The 13,732-nt window shown below is 47.7% G+C and overlaps 1 protein-coding gene across 3 annotated transcripts in view; it reads left to right on the top strand.

Annotated features, from left to right (window-relative positions):
- The first annotated feature begins 532 nt into the window (after window positions 1-532).
- Window positions 533-13,732, top strand: part of MYO1C (myosin IC) — a 52,000-nt gene continuing 38,800 nt past the window's right edge. Inside the window, exon 1 of one of the 3 annotated variants that reach the window (XM_066333297.1) lies at window positions 533-929. In XM_066333297.1, coding sequence (XP_066189394.1) covers window positions 855-929 — 75 coding nt within the window. In that variant the 5' untranslated portion in view covers window positions 533-854. Of the gene's footprint in view, window positions 930-2,630; window positions 2,721-9,715; window positions 10,480-13,732 lie in introns of those variants that run through there. The other 2 variants (XM_066333296.1, XM_066333299.1) reach the window with 2 other exon arrangements.

Here is a 13,732-nt window from a genome sequence, read left to right as displayed (position 1 = left end):
ATGCTTTCTTGGCAAGCATTATAAAGTTGGCTTGTAGCAGAGCTGAAAATTCAAATTTGGCTCTTCCAGGAAGATAGAAAGAATTATCTCCTCAGCAAATCTTAAAATTACCTTAAATTTTAGACTGATTTTCCACCCCCCAGTCACAGGCAGGATATCTGATACTTTTTTGGAGGGTGATAGGTCTGGCCACTCCATTAATGGATGGCATAATCATTATAAAGCTCTGTAACTGAATTTAAACCAGTGTTCACCAGATTATTTTTCTCCTATTTGTAGGAATTTTCATGCAGTAACGTGCCAATTAATTTCCTTTGCCATGATTTGTTAGCTACTCAAGGACTCAATTAATACTGATTCCGTTCTGCAGCAGTTTGCAGAACTTCCTGTAGTTACCATGGGAGCAATCAGGGTTTTCTACTGCTTGCTCTTAGAGGCAAAGATGAAGGATTTTTTTTTCTGCACAAAATCTCTTGGTAGGTTTTTGAAGTCCACCATGGGATTGTTTCGTGCCAACACCTCTGAAACAGCATCCGCAGCGACCTGACTTTTCTGAGCCCAGTGGGACAGAAATGGAACAGCAACAAAGTTGGAGGCAATAAACACAAACATAAATTTAGGCTTCTTGGAACTGTCGTGGCACATTGGAACGAGTGGAAACCAGTCTTGAACTTCATTGTTTCAGCTCACACCTAACACTTGGTATAAATACAGAGGTTCATCTTTTCCTCTCACGACAGGGCTCTCAACCAGAGGCTGCACTTAGCCAAGGTTGGCTGCTGCTGCTGCTGCTGCACACTGAAATCAGAACTATCCATAAAGAATAGAGGGATTTACTGGCATTCCCTGAGAAAATGGAGCTGCAGATTGAACGTATTCCTACAGGAGAAATCATCCGTGTGGTCGGCCGCAAGGCAGAGCGCAGGACTGTAAGGCTGTTTTACTGTTCTCTGTCCCCCTCTGGTACTGTTGGTTACACAAAAACCAACTTAGATCTGAACTGAGCAACTGCAGGGCAAGAATGGAAGGGTTTGCAAGGCTTGGAGGGACTGGAGCTGTGTTGTGAACAGTTTTTTTTTCTCTCTGGGATGGAATTAGTAGGAGTGGAGTGAGTGGGAGTTTAGAAAATCGTTAAAATTTATTTCCTGTAGAAATGCTGCAGTGAACCAAAGCTGGTGTTTGGCCTGGCTGTACGAATTCTGTCAGAATTCTGGGAGCACTGTCAGGCTGCAGAGGAAGGGAGCTTTGAAGCAATTTTGTTCCTTTTAGTTGATTGTGCTGTTACGGGGTTCATGCCCTGAATGGAAAGGTTCCCTATGGAAAATTCAGTGGTATAGGCACATATTAACAAACTTACAAATACCTCAAGGAACTGACTATTCTGTTACCTTGGGACTTCATTGACTTGTTCAGGGTTTGTAAGTAAGTGGAAATCCATGAGCTGATCTTTTCTGGTTTGAGACAAACAGTTGAGAAAGACGGTACGTTTCTAAGAATAATTTCACTTTTCTTGGAGTGAATGGCTGCTCTCTGTGCTTTGCTTCAGAATATTTTCTATCTGCAGTTGTATAATTTTTAATTAAAGGAGTCTAAAGAAAAGAAACTGTGAAAAATTTAAAATGTTTGGAAGTACCTAAATGCAACTGTGAATTTCTCTCTGTCACAGCTATTTAAAACCTGTTTAACAGATCTCCAGCTCTGGTAGAGCCATCTTGTACTGAAGTGCACATCTGTGCATGTTGCTGCTGTTTCCTAGAATTGTCTTTCTAGTGACTAATCTGAAACTCAATCTGAAAATTAGCTGAGACATTTACTATGTGGTTCACGATCGTCAGGTAGAATCGTTTTACTTCAGAAGAATCTGAGAGCTCCCTCTGCCTTGGGAGAGGAGGCAGTGGCAATTCTGGTGTTCTTCGGTTTGCAGTTTTACTGACTTATTTGTAGTGAGAGTAGGGGACACTGGCAGGAGTGAATTGTTGTTCCCAGGGGGAAATGTTCCTTTAAACGTTAGCATGTGCTGGGGTCCCGGGGAACACAGAGAAAAATTAGAGGTTCAAATTCCTAAAAAGTTTTAAGCACTTACTCCATGAAATGTACTATTTTGAAAACTGTGTTTCAAGCAGTGTTGGTGCTGCAGGAATGGCCAGAGAAGGGTGGTTTTACAGAAACTTTAAGATACTTCAAACTGCCGCAGGAGTGGCAAGAGCAGAGCTTTACCCTTTCAGCCCAGAGTGATTCAGACTGTTGGAGTTCAATGTGCAGAATTTCCCGTGCATCCTGACGAGACCGCCTCGGGTATTTCACACCAGTGTGGGATGAACCAACCTGCTGCTCACAGCGGACGGTTGATCACTCCAGAGCGAACTTCACCCCGCGTCCTTCCCCGGGAACATGCACTTCTGATGCCTCCCGCAGCCAGGAGGGGCCGGTAGAATTAACCAGCGTTCGAGGTTTATCTTGTCCGTCTGGAGCAGACAGGTGCGTCCGCCCTTGGGGGCAGCCCCACCATCACTGAGCGGGCTGCCGCGGTGTAACCGCGGCGGGCCGAGGCGCGGTCCCGGCGCAGGTGAGGGCGGAGGCAGCGGCCCGCAGCCCGCATGCCCGGCGCTCGGACATGCTCACTAGCGGCGCGGCGCGGGCTCCCGCGGGCAGTCGGCACCGAGCCGCTCCCGGAGCCGCCGCAGGGCCCCGAGCCGCCCGTCCCGGGGCACCGAGCGCAGGTGAGCGGGGCCGGGGGGACCCAGCCAGCGGTCGGTGTGCGGGGCCGCCGCCCGCCTGTCTGCCCGCCTGCCCGGCGGCACCGGCGCTCGGGCACATGGCAGCGGGGGCAGCGCGGGCAGCGGGGGCGGCTCGGCCGTTCTCCCGCAGCCGCCGACCTTCCCGGAAACTCGAAACATTCTCCGCGGAAGGAACAAATGAGCGGGGTAGAGCAGGCGGCATCCCGGCGGGGCGGCACGGCGTGCCTCCGGCTGGCCGGAGCAGTTGCAGGCTGCCCGGTTTGCGGGCGGTCCGTGGCTGCGCTCCGCTAACGCTTCCAGTGCGCGCATCCCTGCCCGGCACGGGGCGAGCCCCAGCGGGGCCGGGGCCAGAACCGGGGCCAGAACCGGGGCCGGGCAGGGTGTGGCGGGGCTGCTCCCGCCTCAGACGTGGCTGTGACACGGCCGGGGCTCCAGGCGGCTCGGCTTGTCCTTGTCAAGACAGGCTTCCTGTCCATCCCCAACTTGCGTTACAGCTCCGAGCGCGCTGGGCGTGATCCGCCCTGCTGTGCACAGCGCTGGCGTTCGCCTTGGAGGGTTTGTGCCGCCTTTGGCAGTGCTTGTGCAGGTGCCTCAAAGCGCTTCACGGAGAGAGCTCGGTGTATTTAGCCCTCTCATACAGGTGGAGATGGTCAAACTCCTTAACTTCTCCGATTTAAACACACATCTGTGTCCCCACTGAGACCATCTCCAGTGCTGCTTTCCATGCCAGTTTTCCTCAGTTCTAATATACCTGGAGCTAATTGCTTTAAGTGACAGTGACTCATGGGAGGAATCTGACTCTGCCTGAATGAGCAACTCATTCTAGTAACTTGAATTTTCCAAGTAAGCTGGCTTGAGCTGCATTCTTGTCGTTGGGAGGAGGAAAAGTGGTTCTGAGATACAATGCAGAGATTATTCTGGTATTTAATCTCTCTCTGACAGTTGCTTGGAGTGGAAGGCTCCTCCGGAACTACTTGTGGATGGCAGCTGCTTGGTTTTTAAAAGTGACAAATGAGAAAATTTGTTTGGTTGGTGGGACAAGCCATGAAAACAGCACCACATCTTAGTGGTTCTTGGGAAGAAAAGCATTTTTCTTTCATCCCCTGTTGGAGCAATAGACAATTGCCAGTTGTCAGCACCTTTTCAAATCTCTTAGAAACTGCCTAAGGCTTATGGAACTGATGAGTTCTTAATTTTCACAGTAGGCCCTGATATGGCAACCGCTGTCATAACACTTCAGGGGTTTCAGTTTGGATAGTGGATATAATCCTGTTGTTCTAGGGAGGGGCTGTGTGAATTTGAATTTTGTGTTCTGGTTGGCAGGGACCAATGGAGTGCTACACTGAACACACGCTGTCCTAATTTATCATGGTGTAAAGGATAGATTTATTTTTAAAATGAAAAAAAAAGCGTGAATCATAACACACTAAGGAGTGAGAAATCCCATGTGAGTCAGGATCAACAGTGTGTAATTTCTGTTCTGCATAATTAATGGTGAAGAAACTTGTGATTTACAGTACATTGTCAGGATTTATAATAACTGTAAGAGAACTTATACAGATCCTGACAAAATGAGTTAAGCAGTTTTTATTTTTTTAGTCGATCTAAGGCCACTGGAGGAAGGCCAGTAAAACAGTGGGGGCTAAGAATGCTTTATAACATTAAAGATAGTGTTTCTTTCTATGAATAAGCTCAAGCTCTATGGATGCCTTTATGCAAAGCGAAGATAGTCTTGTTCAGATGTTTAGGATTTTTCTGTTTGTAGTGTCATGTTGCTTATTACTGCATTGGGAACAACATGCTTTCTAGGAACTGGACAAATTCCTCTACCCCTGTCCAAAGGAACAGTCTGCTCCAAATGCAGGAAAAACAAACTGCAGCAGCTGCCACAGTCCCAGGGCAGTGTATAAAATCCAGCTCCCACTGCCCCTTCCCTTGGCTCTTACCGGGCAGGTGTCAATGGTTCCAGCATGGAAAATATCGAGGAGCACAGGGCTGCAGCACTTTGCCTCCCAGTTCAAAGGACCGATGAGTGAGCACTGTTCTCAGATAACCAGCAGTGCCTTCTGGAGGACAAATGTGTGTTTGGGAAAAGCTGATGTGTTACAGGTGCTGCAGAAAAGGAGGTGGAGAGAACTCAAAGTACAGCGGATTTTCCCGGGGCTGGTCTGTCCCACAGCCCTTTGTAAGAGTGTAACTCAATCACTTGTCCTTCCACGCAGGCCAAAGAACCATTTATAAAGGCTGATTTGTGTGCTTCTAAAGCATTACCGTGGGGAAAACCATCTGTGTTGTGCTTTGGGTTACCTCTATCAGTGGCAGCCAGAGGTGGTTAACTCGTGATCCAAGGCAGAGCTGAGGAGCCCAAACAAACCGGTGATTTGTGAGGAGCAGTTCCCCAGCCCAGCTCTCTGTGTGAGCACAGCCACACCTGCACAGAGGCAGGAAAGGCTGGCATCAGGTGGGCCCTTTGTGCTGCCACAAAGTGATTGCAATTATGGCATGTGTGTGTGTGTGTCTCCTGTCAGGGCTTTTCCTGGGTTAAACGCTGCTTTACTGCTGTGGAACCAGCTCCTGAGTGATGTGGTTGGCTCTGCCTACGATTGCTATCCCTGCCTTCTCCAGAAACCATCCATCCAACCTGCTGTCAGCTCCAGTGGCTGAGGTTTGCATGCCTTGTCCTCCTGTGAGGTTGTAGCAAGGCTCTTTCTCTGCCTGGAGGGAGCCACTTGTGCTGTGCCTCCTCTCTGTGCCTGGGTTCAGGGATCTCTGTGCTGGAGAATATCCTGCTCTGTATTTTGTGCCCTCCTCTGCATATTTCTTGTTGATGTGTCAGTGGGGTGAGTGGCCAGCTCTTCCCAGAAAGCATTAATAAAGATGTAAGCAGGCAGCACAAGTCAGTGTGAAAGGCTAACAAAGCTTATTATGGCAGAAGGTTTGGAGTGGACAAATCTCAAGTAATTTGTTGCAACTGAGTCATGTTCTGTGGGGGTGGAAGTGTTCCTTATAACCCTGCCCTGCCTTATTTAAATATTTAAACATTTAAATACAGCAAGGAGCAGCAGGGCCAGTACCTTTTCTGTTGCCATATATCTCCAGTGTAGTCTGTTCTATATTAAATTCCTGTACTGGAAGGCAGTAAAGGTTAGTATTTAGAACTCCTGTGGCATTCATGCATGCATGGATAGCTCTCCCTAGCAGCTTTTTTTCTTTAGGAAAGCATTTGGTCAGGTGCCAATGTCCAGCTTTCCTGGGACATTCTCAGCCCTTTAACCAGCATGGTGACCTTGGGCCAGCCTGGCCACCGCCCTTCTTGTGATTCAGTTCAGCAGCTGATAATAAATGAAGGTAGAATTTGACATTTTGGCAGTACCTTTGGAGTGCTGCAGTGTTTGCCTTCTGGGCAGTGAGGTCCCAGGGCTGGGAGGTACAGCAGGCTGCAGTCACTGAAAGCTTTGTCACTGAATGGGCAGTGTCATTGTTGGTGGTGAGGAATGTCGTGTCAAAGTGTGTTGTGATATTTGCCAGGAAATGGAGAGTCCATGAATGACTAAGAAGTCCTTGGTGACACAGCTGTGATGGCACTCAGCCTGCAGGCTGGGCTCTATAAGCTAGAGCTGTGCCTTCAAATTTATTTTGGTAATTTCTTTTGAAGGCACTTTTCTAGTAAAATATCACCACAGAGTTTGCTGTGGAGATGATGAAAGGTCTAGATGGGAAGTCCTATAAAGAGCAGCTGAGGTCACTTGGTTTGTTCAGCCTGGAGAAGAAGAAACCGAGGTCAGACCTCACTGGGGGCTGCAGCTTCCTCATGAGCACCAACCTCTGCTCTGTGACAGGAGGAGGGAACAGCTGGAGCTGTGCCAGGGCAGGTTTAGGATATCAGGGAAAGGTTCTTCCCCTGAGGGTGCTGGGGCACTGCACAGGCTCTCCAGGGAATGGGAGTGGCCCCAAGGCTGCCCGAGCTCCAGGAGAATTTGGACAACACTCCCAGGGATGCACAGGGTGGGATTGTTGGGGGTGTCTGTGCAGGACCAGGAGTTTGCCTGGGTAATCCTTGTAACTCCCTCCAGCTCAGGATCTTCTGTGATCTGACTCTGTATTTCCTTTTACTGTTCTGGTGTCTGAAACCAGAGGTTTGACCCTTACAAAAGCTGTGCTCCCAGCCTGGGACAGTGCCCACTGGAACAGGAGAACAGCCTTTGGAGGGGTGTGAGGCTGCAGGGAAACCTTGGTGCCTTAGCAGCTGAGTTTCATTAGGCAGAGTGGCCCCAGTGCCTTCTGCCAGCTGACAGTCACAATCAGGTGTATTTGACCATTTTGCTAATGAAGAGGGGGATTATAGAAGGAGCTGTAATTCAACTAGGGAGCAGTGTTTGTCAGAGGGTTTTATTGAGCTTGCCACTGCATTTTTCTTCATTACCATATACTCAATATTTTATGGTTGTCTTTATGTCTGTTTTCATTGCCACCTGCTGCCTGGTCTGGATGGGATATTCCTATCCAGGAAAGAATCAGCTTTACTTCAGCATTATAATGACAAACCGAGAACAGAAAAAAGGGTAAACTCAGCTTTCACACTGCACATATTGTTCATGGCTGAAGGGTCCAGTTAAGTCAATGTCCAATTATATAATGAAGAGATAGTGATCTGTTTAGCTTTTTAGAAAATTAAATTCCACTGAAACAATACAACTGGGACTATAGAAGTAGGAGGAAAACTATTTTCCATTCTGAAGCAGGCCTTTGTATAGAGTTGGTTTTTTTTTTTAAACTCACTAACAGTAACTAATAACTTGTACATTATACAGCCCACACTGACTCATTGTTTACTCAGGGAAATGACTTTCAACAGCCAGACTTGTTTGCGAACTTTAATAACTAAAATATGCAGTTCTATGCTTTACAAGGCTGCACACTATAATCAGCATTTGGGGAAAAAAACAAAACCTGGTGCATATTTGCAACACCACACAGCACTGCATTACAAATGGTGCTGCTGCAGCTCAGGTTTTGATGTGCAGTAAAAGCTGGTGAGCCCAACGGTGTGGTTTGGAGAGAGGGAAGATTATTGCACAAATTAGTGTTGGGCTTTTCTAGAGTTTTATTGAACCTTCCAAATTAGAGACCAGGAAGCCTCGTTCTGTGTTCACACATCTGGTTGTTTCAAATAACAGGTTGTCTTCCACTCTTCAGACTTTTGGAGTCTGTTTGAAATTGCCTCTTGTGCTTCTTGGGAGGGAAAGCCACACCTTTGCACCAGGAAGCCAGGAACTCTCTCTCTGACAGAATTGGAACTCAGACAGTAAAACAGATGTTTCTTTTGCCTCACTTGAGTGAGCACTGGAGTTCAGTTGAGAGCTTTTCTGCCTCTTTCTGACTCATTATCTGCTGTTCTGTGTTAGCATGGGGTTCTCCCAAAGATATTACAGGAATTCCCTCCCCACCCATTACACCTGTAAAGGTTTTAGCAACAGCCAGGGTTTGTGTCCCTGGTTGGTTTTGGGGTTCTGAAGAAACAACCAAATGCAACAACCAGCAGAGCACCTATCACACTTCTGTAAGAAAACCAAGTGCTTCATTTTAAATAGTGTAATCAAAACATTTCTTTTTCAATTTTTTCCCAAATCACAAGATTTTTTGGACATAATGTTGTTGGAAAATAGAAAGGAAAACTTTGTCTTGTGTGAAAATAGAAGCGAGTACAAAGTATGTGACTTGCAAAATCCTCATTTTATTTGTGCATGGATTTGTTTGCTCTTATAAGTGGGGGAGAGGATCAAAAGCAAGTTCTGCAGAGAAGTACAGAGTGTGTTTTTGTGTGTGCCCAACCATTGCACTCTCTGGGAACACGGATTATATTTAATTTTGCTGATCTTCTGTCCAGGAATCTGGTGGATGGGACCTGGGAACAGCAGTTTATGGAGTCATCAGCAAAGCTTAGAGCATCAGCTTTTACCATCCCAGGAATTCTCATGTTTTACTTTTATACTTCCCTTAAAACAACTGTACAGTGCTGTCATAATCCCAGCAGGATTGGAATTACTGAGAGAGCCATGAGGTTTCCTTGGGCATAAACCCAATTTGTTCTGACTGCAAGTTGTCAGGATGGACATTAATTATTTCTGGTCAGCTGGAGTGTAGAGAAAGTATGGATGGACATATCAAGGTGAAATGTGCTTGTCTGGAAAGGGAATTTACAAATTCATAACCTTCAGGGGGTTTGAATATTCTGTGCTGGTTGAAGGAGTGGGAGTCTGAGAGAAAACCAGAGGCTGAAAACTCAGAAGGGAAAGTGGAGGCTGAGAAAGGGTGGGAGACCAATGAGAAAAGCAGGAACTGAAAAGGAGTGGGAGGCCAAAGCGGTGTGGGAGGTCAGCAAGGAAAGTAGAGGCCAAAAAGCAGAGGCTGGAAAAGTTAGATGGAGATAAAGATGAGTGGGAGGCAGAAAAGGTGGTGAGGCCAGAATAACCCCTTATCAGAGATCTGATCAATCTCTTTTTGCTCTGTTGGCCTCCACATCTTCCTGAAGAAGGGGGCTCACAGACTATTCAGCTGAAAAAAATTAAAGTTTATGGAATAACTTGGGGACAAATGCCCATTGTCTTGGCTCTTGTATTAATTCAGTTGGTGCTTTGTTTCGGCACTTAAAAATTTGGTTTCCAGCAGAAAGCAGCTCTGTAAATTGTTTGAGTCTTGATTGTAAAAGTGGTGCAGATGAGCTGAAGTGCTGCCTGTCAGTTCAATACCTTAAAATATTGTTCTTTAAGATCAGCAGTGAGGTGTCCCCTCAACCCACAGAAGGAACAGCACTGACTGCTTTTGCAGGGATTTGAGAAAGCTAGGAGGAAATCGGGATGATTTATGCACATTCAAGAGGTGTTTCCAAACCAAGTGTTTTAAAGTCCCTTAGAACTTTTAGGAGAAACAACAATAATGATGAAACACTGTCTTTTCTCTTTGCCTGATATAATTAAAGGCTGATGGTTAGGAGCCATTTACATATTAGGGTAAAGCTTTCAGACGTTATTTGACTGAAATATAAATAATCTGATTGGAGGAATTTGTGTCTTGATACCAGGAAGAAGCAGAGAGGAAAGGAGAGTAAAAAAAACAACAACAAAAAAAAAAAGATGAGCTGCCCTTCCCAGAGAGAAAAGCAGGCTGGTGCTGGCAGCCTGGCAGGTAGTGAGTGCTGGGAGGGAGTGAGGACTTCCCTGCTGCTCTGGAGGCTGGTCATGAGGGCTCCATGTGAAGAGGAAATGTTGCAAGAGATGTGGTGTCCTCCATGCAAAAAAAAACAAAACCAAAAAAAACCCCTTGCGTTGTGGAGGAGGCTGTTTGATCTCTCTCTCTCCTCTCAAACTGAAAGCTGAGCAGTTGCCAAGTGTCTGCTCTGTGAAGTTTTCCGGATCTAGGTGGGGACAGGGGAGTTCCAGCAGTAACCTGGCTGTGCTCAACTGGCAGCTGCTGGTGTCCAAGCCACTTGCACTGGGAGGAAAATTCCACCAAGTGGCTCCGTGTAGGATGAGAATGTGAGCTATGCCCAGGCTCACGGCCATGGGACTCAAACCCTGCTCTCCTGTAACTGTTTGTTTTTTTCTGGAGGCTTCAGTGGAGTTGGCTGCTGGTCACTGAGTGCAGATTTGCTGGAATGCCGCTTGCCTGCCATCAGAACAGGGAGCACCCGTGAAAGGATTGTGGTGTCACCTGGGAGGAAGGAAATCAGTGTTGCTGCAGGGTGAGTGTGCACATCTGGGAAGAGATCTTTGTACCAGCCAGTTATTGCCTTCCAAGGAAAAATTAGGTTGTGATGAAACTTTTCGTTTTGGAAAGGTGAATTCTGGTGTAAAAGTCTAAAAGTAGCTGTCAGCTTGGCACCGGGCTGTGAATTTGAGCAGTGCATTTCTCTGGGCTGAACTCTTGAAAGTGCTTTTCAGGCCACACTTCCACTGCTCTCAAATTATCTTAATTGCAAACCACTTATCTGAACTGATGAGTAGTTAACACAAATGTGACACGGTGCTCGTTAGAGTAGAAAATCAATCAGTGTTTAGTGTGGGCTGGATTGACATTTCTGGATTGATAGGGGCTGGGGAGGTTCATTTGGGTCAATAAGTGGCTCAGTGATGAGAGTGTGGAGTGAGCTGCTCCTCTCCTGTGTGCTGGCAACCAAAACCACCATCAGCTCTCATTTCTAAGGCCAAAGTGTGTCAGGATTTTGCAATTTTGTGGTGTAGCAGAGCAGTGCTGGGACAGGATCCCCACGTGTCAGGTTGGGTGATTTATGGTGCTGCTCCCCTGCTCCTGGAGCACTGCAGCTGACAGGCTGCACCCCTGGTGGCATTCCTGGCCTTGTCCCCAGGGCTGCTGCCCGGGATACTGTCCTTGCATCACTTCCCCAGGATTTCAGTGCTCAAGGCATGAGGGTGTGCAGAGGGGAGGGGATGAACAAGCAGCCAGAGAATCCTGGAGCTTCATCCACGTCACTTCCATGAAATGCCCTTTCTTTTGTATTCCCTCAGTGTCTAAGATAAACTCATCCTGATATCAGTTCTGTTTAGGATCATAGGATGGTCTGGGTTGGAAGGGACCTTAAAGACCATTTTGTTCCACCTTTCACTAAAACAATTTCAATTGGTTTCACTGTAGTTCTCTACTCCCTGCCTTGTACTTGCATCCATTTGACCCTTTGATTAACCCTTTGAAACAAACTTGGGAGAGCAGTGATGAAGAAAACAACCTTTTCTATTAGGTTAGTTCCCTGAACTGTGTGCTCTGAGCTGAAGGAATCCCAGTCCCTGTCCAGAGGGGAGAGGGCCAGGACAGGCACAGCTGGGACAGAGATGTGTCACACTATAGCAGCTGTCCAGGCCAGCTGACAGCAGCCTGGGACTGCCCTCTGGCACCTCAGAGGACATTTTCTGTGCCCTTTTCACCTTGGACAAGTGTCTGTATAATGTAATGATGGGGGAACCACGGCTTGTGTGGCTGCTCTGATCTTACACTGCTGTGTTTTGATCCTTGAAGTCAGGGCTAGTGAGAAGTTTGTTTGCTAGAAGGTTCTGCAGTCTCACTGGGGGACTTTTGTGCTCTTGATGTGTGGGCTGATTGGCACTAAAACCTCCCAGCATGTGGATGTGGAGCTAGGCCAGCTGTTTGGAACATAAATGGTAATTAGTTGTTTTCTAAATGTTGGCTTTATCAAGGTTTACAAACAGAACAGGTGATCTGCTCTTAATGAGCATTCCCAAGCTCCAGCAGCCCCAGACCCTGGGCAGAGCAGGAGCACCTCCCATGCAGCCCTGCACTGCTGGTGCCCTTGTATGTGCTCTCACATCAGGGGGAGAGAGGCACTGACAAATCCTGCCAGGCTGCTCATGCTTGGACACAGAGCCAGGAAAAGCTGGTGTCTGTTCTGCCTCTTGCCAGAGCATCCTTAGGCTGGCTGGGATCCAAAATGGGGAGAGGAGCCCCAGGCACGGGGGTCCAGATGGGCACTGGTGTCTGGAATATTTTTGCTCTCTTCCCCTTCCCAGAGCACTGTTTTCCATGGCTGGAGTTTTTGGGGTGCACTGATGGTCAGGATGGGGGATACCTTACCCAGGTGAGGATGCAGGGATTCCCACTTTTGCCCTGCTTTTCACCAGGGATAAATTTCAAAAGGACCTTAGAGCCCTGTGGGACTCTAACAGGGCATTTTTGGTGGGTTGTAGGACAAGGTTACTGTGTTGTGGTGTCTGAGCACGATGTGACTGACACGGAAAGGAGAAGGAATTAATTCTGCTGCCAAAACTTTCCGTGCCAGAGGTCAGACCTGGCTCTGTGCCCACTCTGGGCATACGTGCAGGTTCCTGCAATTTGTTGCTGTCACCACCAGAAGTGGCACACAAGGAAACAAAATTTAAGAATGCCATCCTGCAACAGAGACCTCAAGAGGCTATTTCTAGATGGAATTGAAACTCTGTGTGATGTAGTGGATTGTAGCTTCATTGTGAGGGTAGAAAACGACCAAAAAAGTGGTTTGCACTGGAATTCTTTATGCTGCAGTGGGCAAGCTGGATTAAAATGTTTTGGAGTTTTGCTCCTTTTTGTTGCAGTGTGGGTGAAGAGGCTTTGCAACCAGCAGGTGAGCTGCAGTGGGTTAGCACTCGGAAAAGTGAATTGTGGAGTTCAGCCCTGCAATTACCTGCATGGAGCCATTGCAGCTACTCCTGGGAGCCATCAGCTGTTGGGGAATTTGTCAGCTCACCAGACAAGTGTGTGCTGCCTCTCACACACCAGGAATTCTGAGAATGTGATGTGCTCCCAGATTCCAGTCCTGGACAGCCCTTCCCCTCCTGCTCTAGGGGCTGGTGGAAGCAGGATAGGAGGCCAGGCTCGAAATCCAAAGTGGGAGGGGAGGGATTTGTGGATGTGCAGCAGATAACGCGGGTCACTCTCTGCTCTTTGCCACTCCCCCGTCCTCTGTGGAAAGTGTGATTAAAGGCAGCCGCTCCGCCCTGGCTGTCTGAGCCATACATCCCTGCACAAATGCCAGATTCTCTTCATTCCAGCCTGCTGACTTCAAGGAGGACTTGCTCTGACAAGCTGGAAATGAGGGCTGGCAGCTTCGTCTGCAGCTCAAAGGCTTTATCTCTCTTAGACACTCTCGCTAACATTTCCCACAAACACTGCTCTGCTGGTAGGAGCTGTTGCACACACAGGATCCATCAGGCACTTATGAATAAAGCCTTACCTTGTGTAACTCTCCTCAGAACAGGCAAGGAACACTTCACAAAGCACTTGGCACCCGGCCCGTGGCAGAGCTTGCTCTCCTTGTGCTTCAGCCTCATTATCTGGGGAGCAGTAGGAAGAGTCAGCTCAGCCTTTGATTCTCCTGTCCCCCTACCAAGCACTGGTGTTCTTTCCTCCACAAAAGCCCTACAGTCCATCTCCATCTCCCACTTGGACTTTCCATCATCTCCAGCTTCCACACCATATTCTGATGGTTC

The sequence above is a fragment of the Sylvia atricapilla genome, chromosome 20, assembly GCF_009819655.1.
Source record: "Sylvia atricapilla isolate bSylAtr1 chromosome 20, bSylAtr1.pri, whole genome shotgun sequence".
Taxonomy (NCBI): Eukaryota; Metazoa; Chordata; class Aves; order Passeriformes; family Sylviidae; genus Sylvia; species Sylvia atricapilla.
The sequence above is the reverse complement of the archived record's forward strand: the minus strand, read 5'-3'. Positions and strand labels throughout refer to the sequence as shown.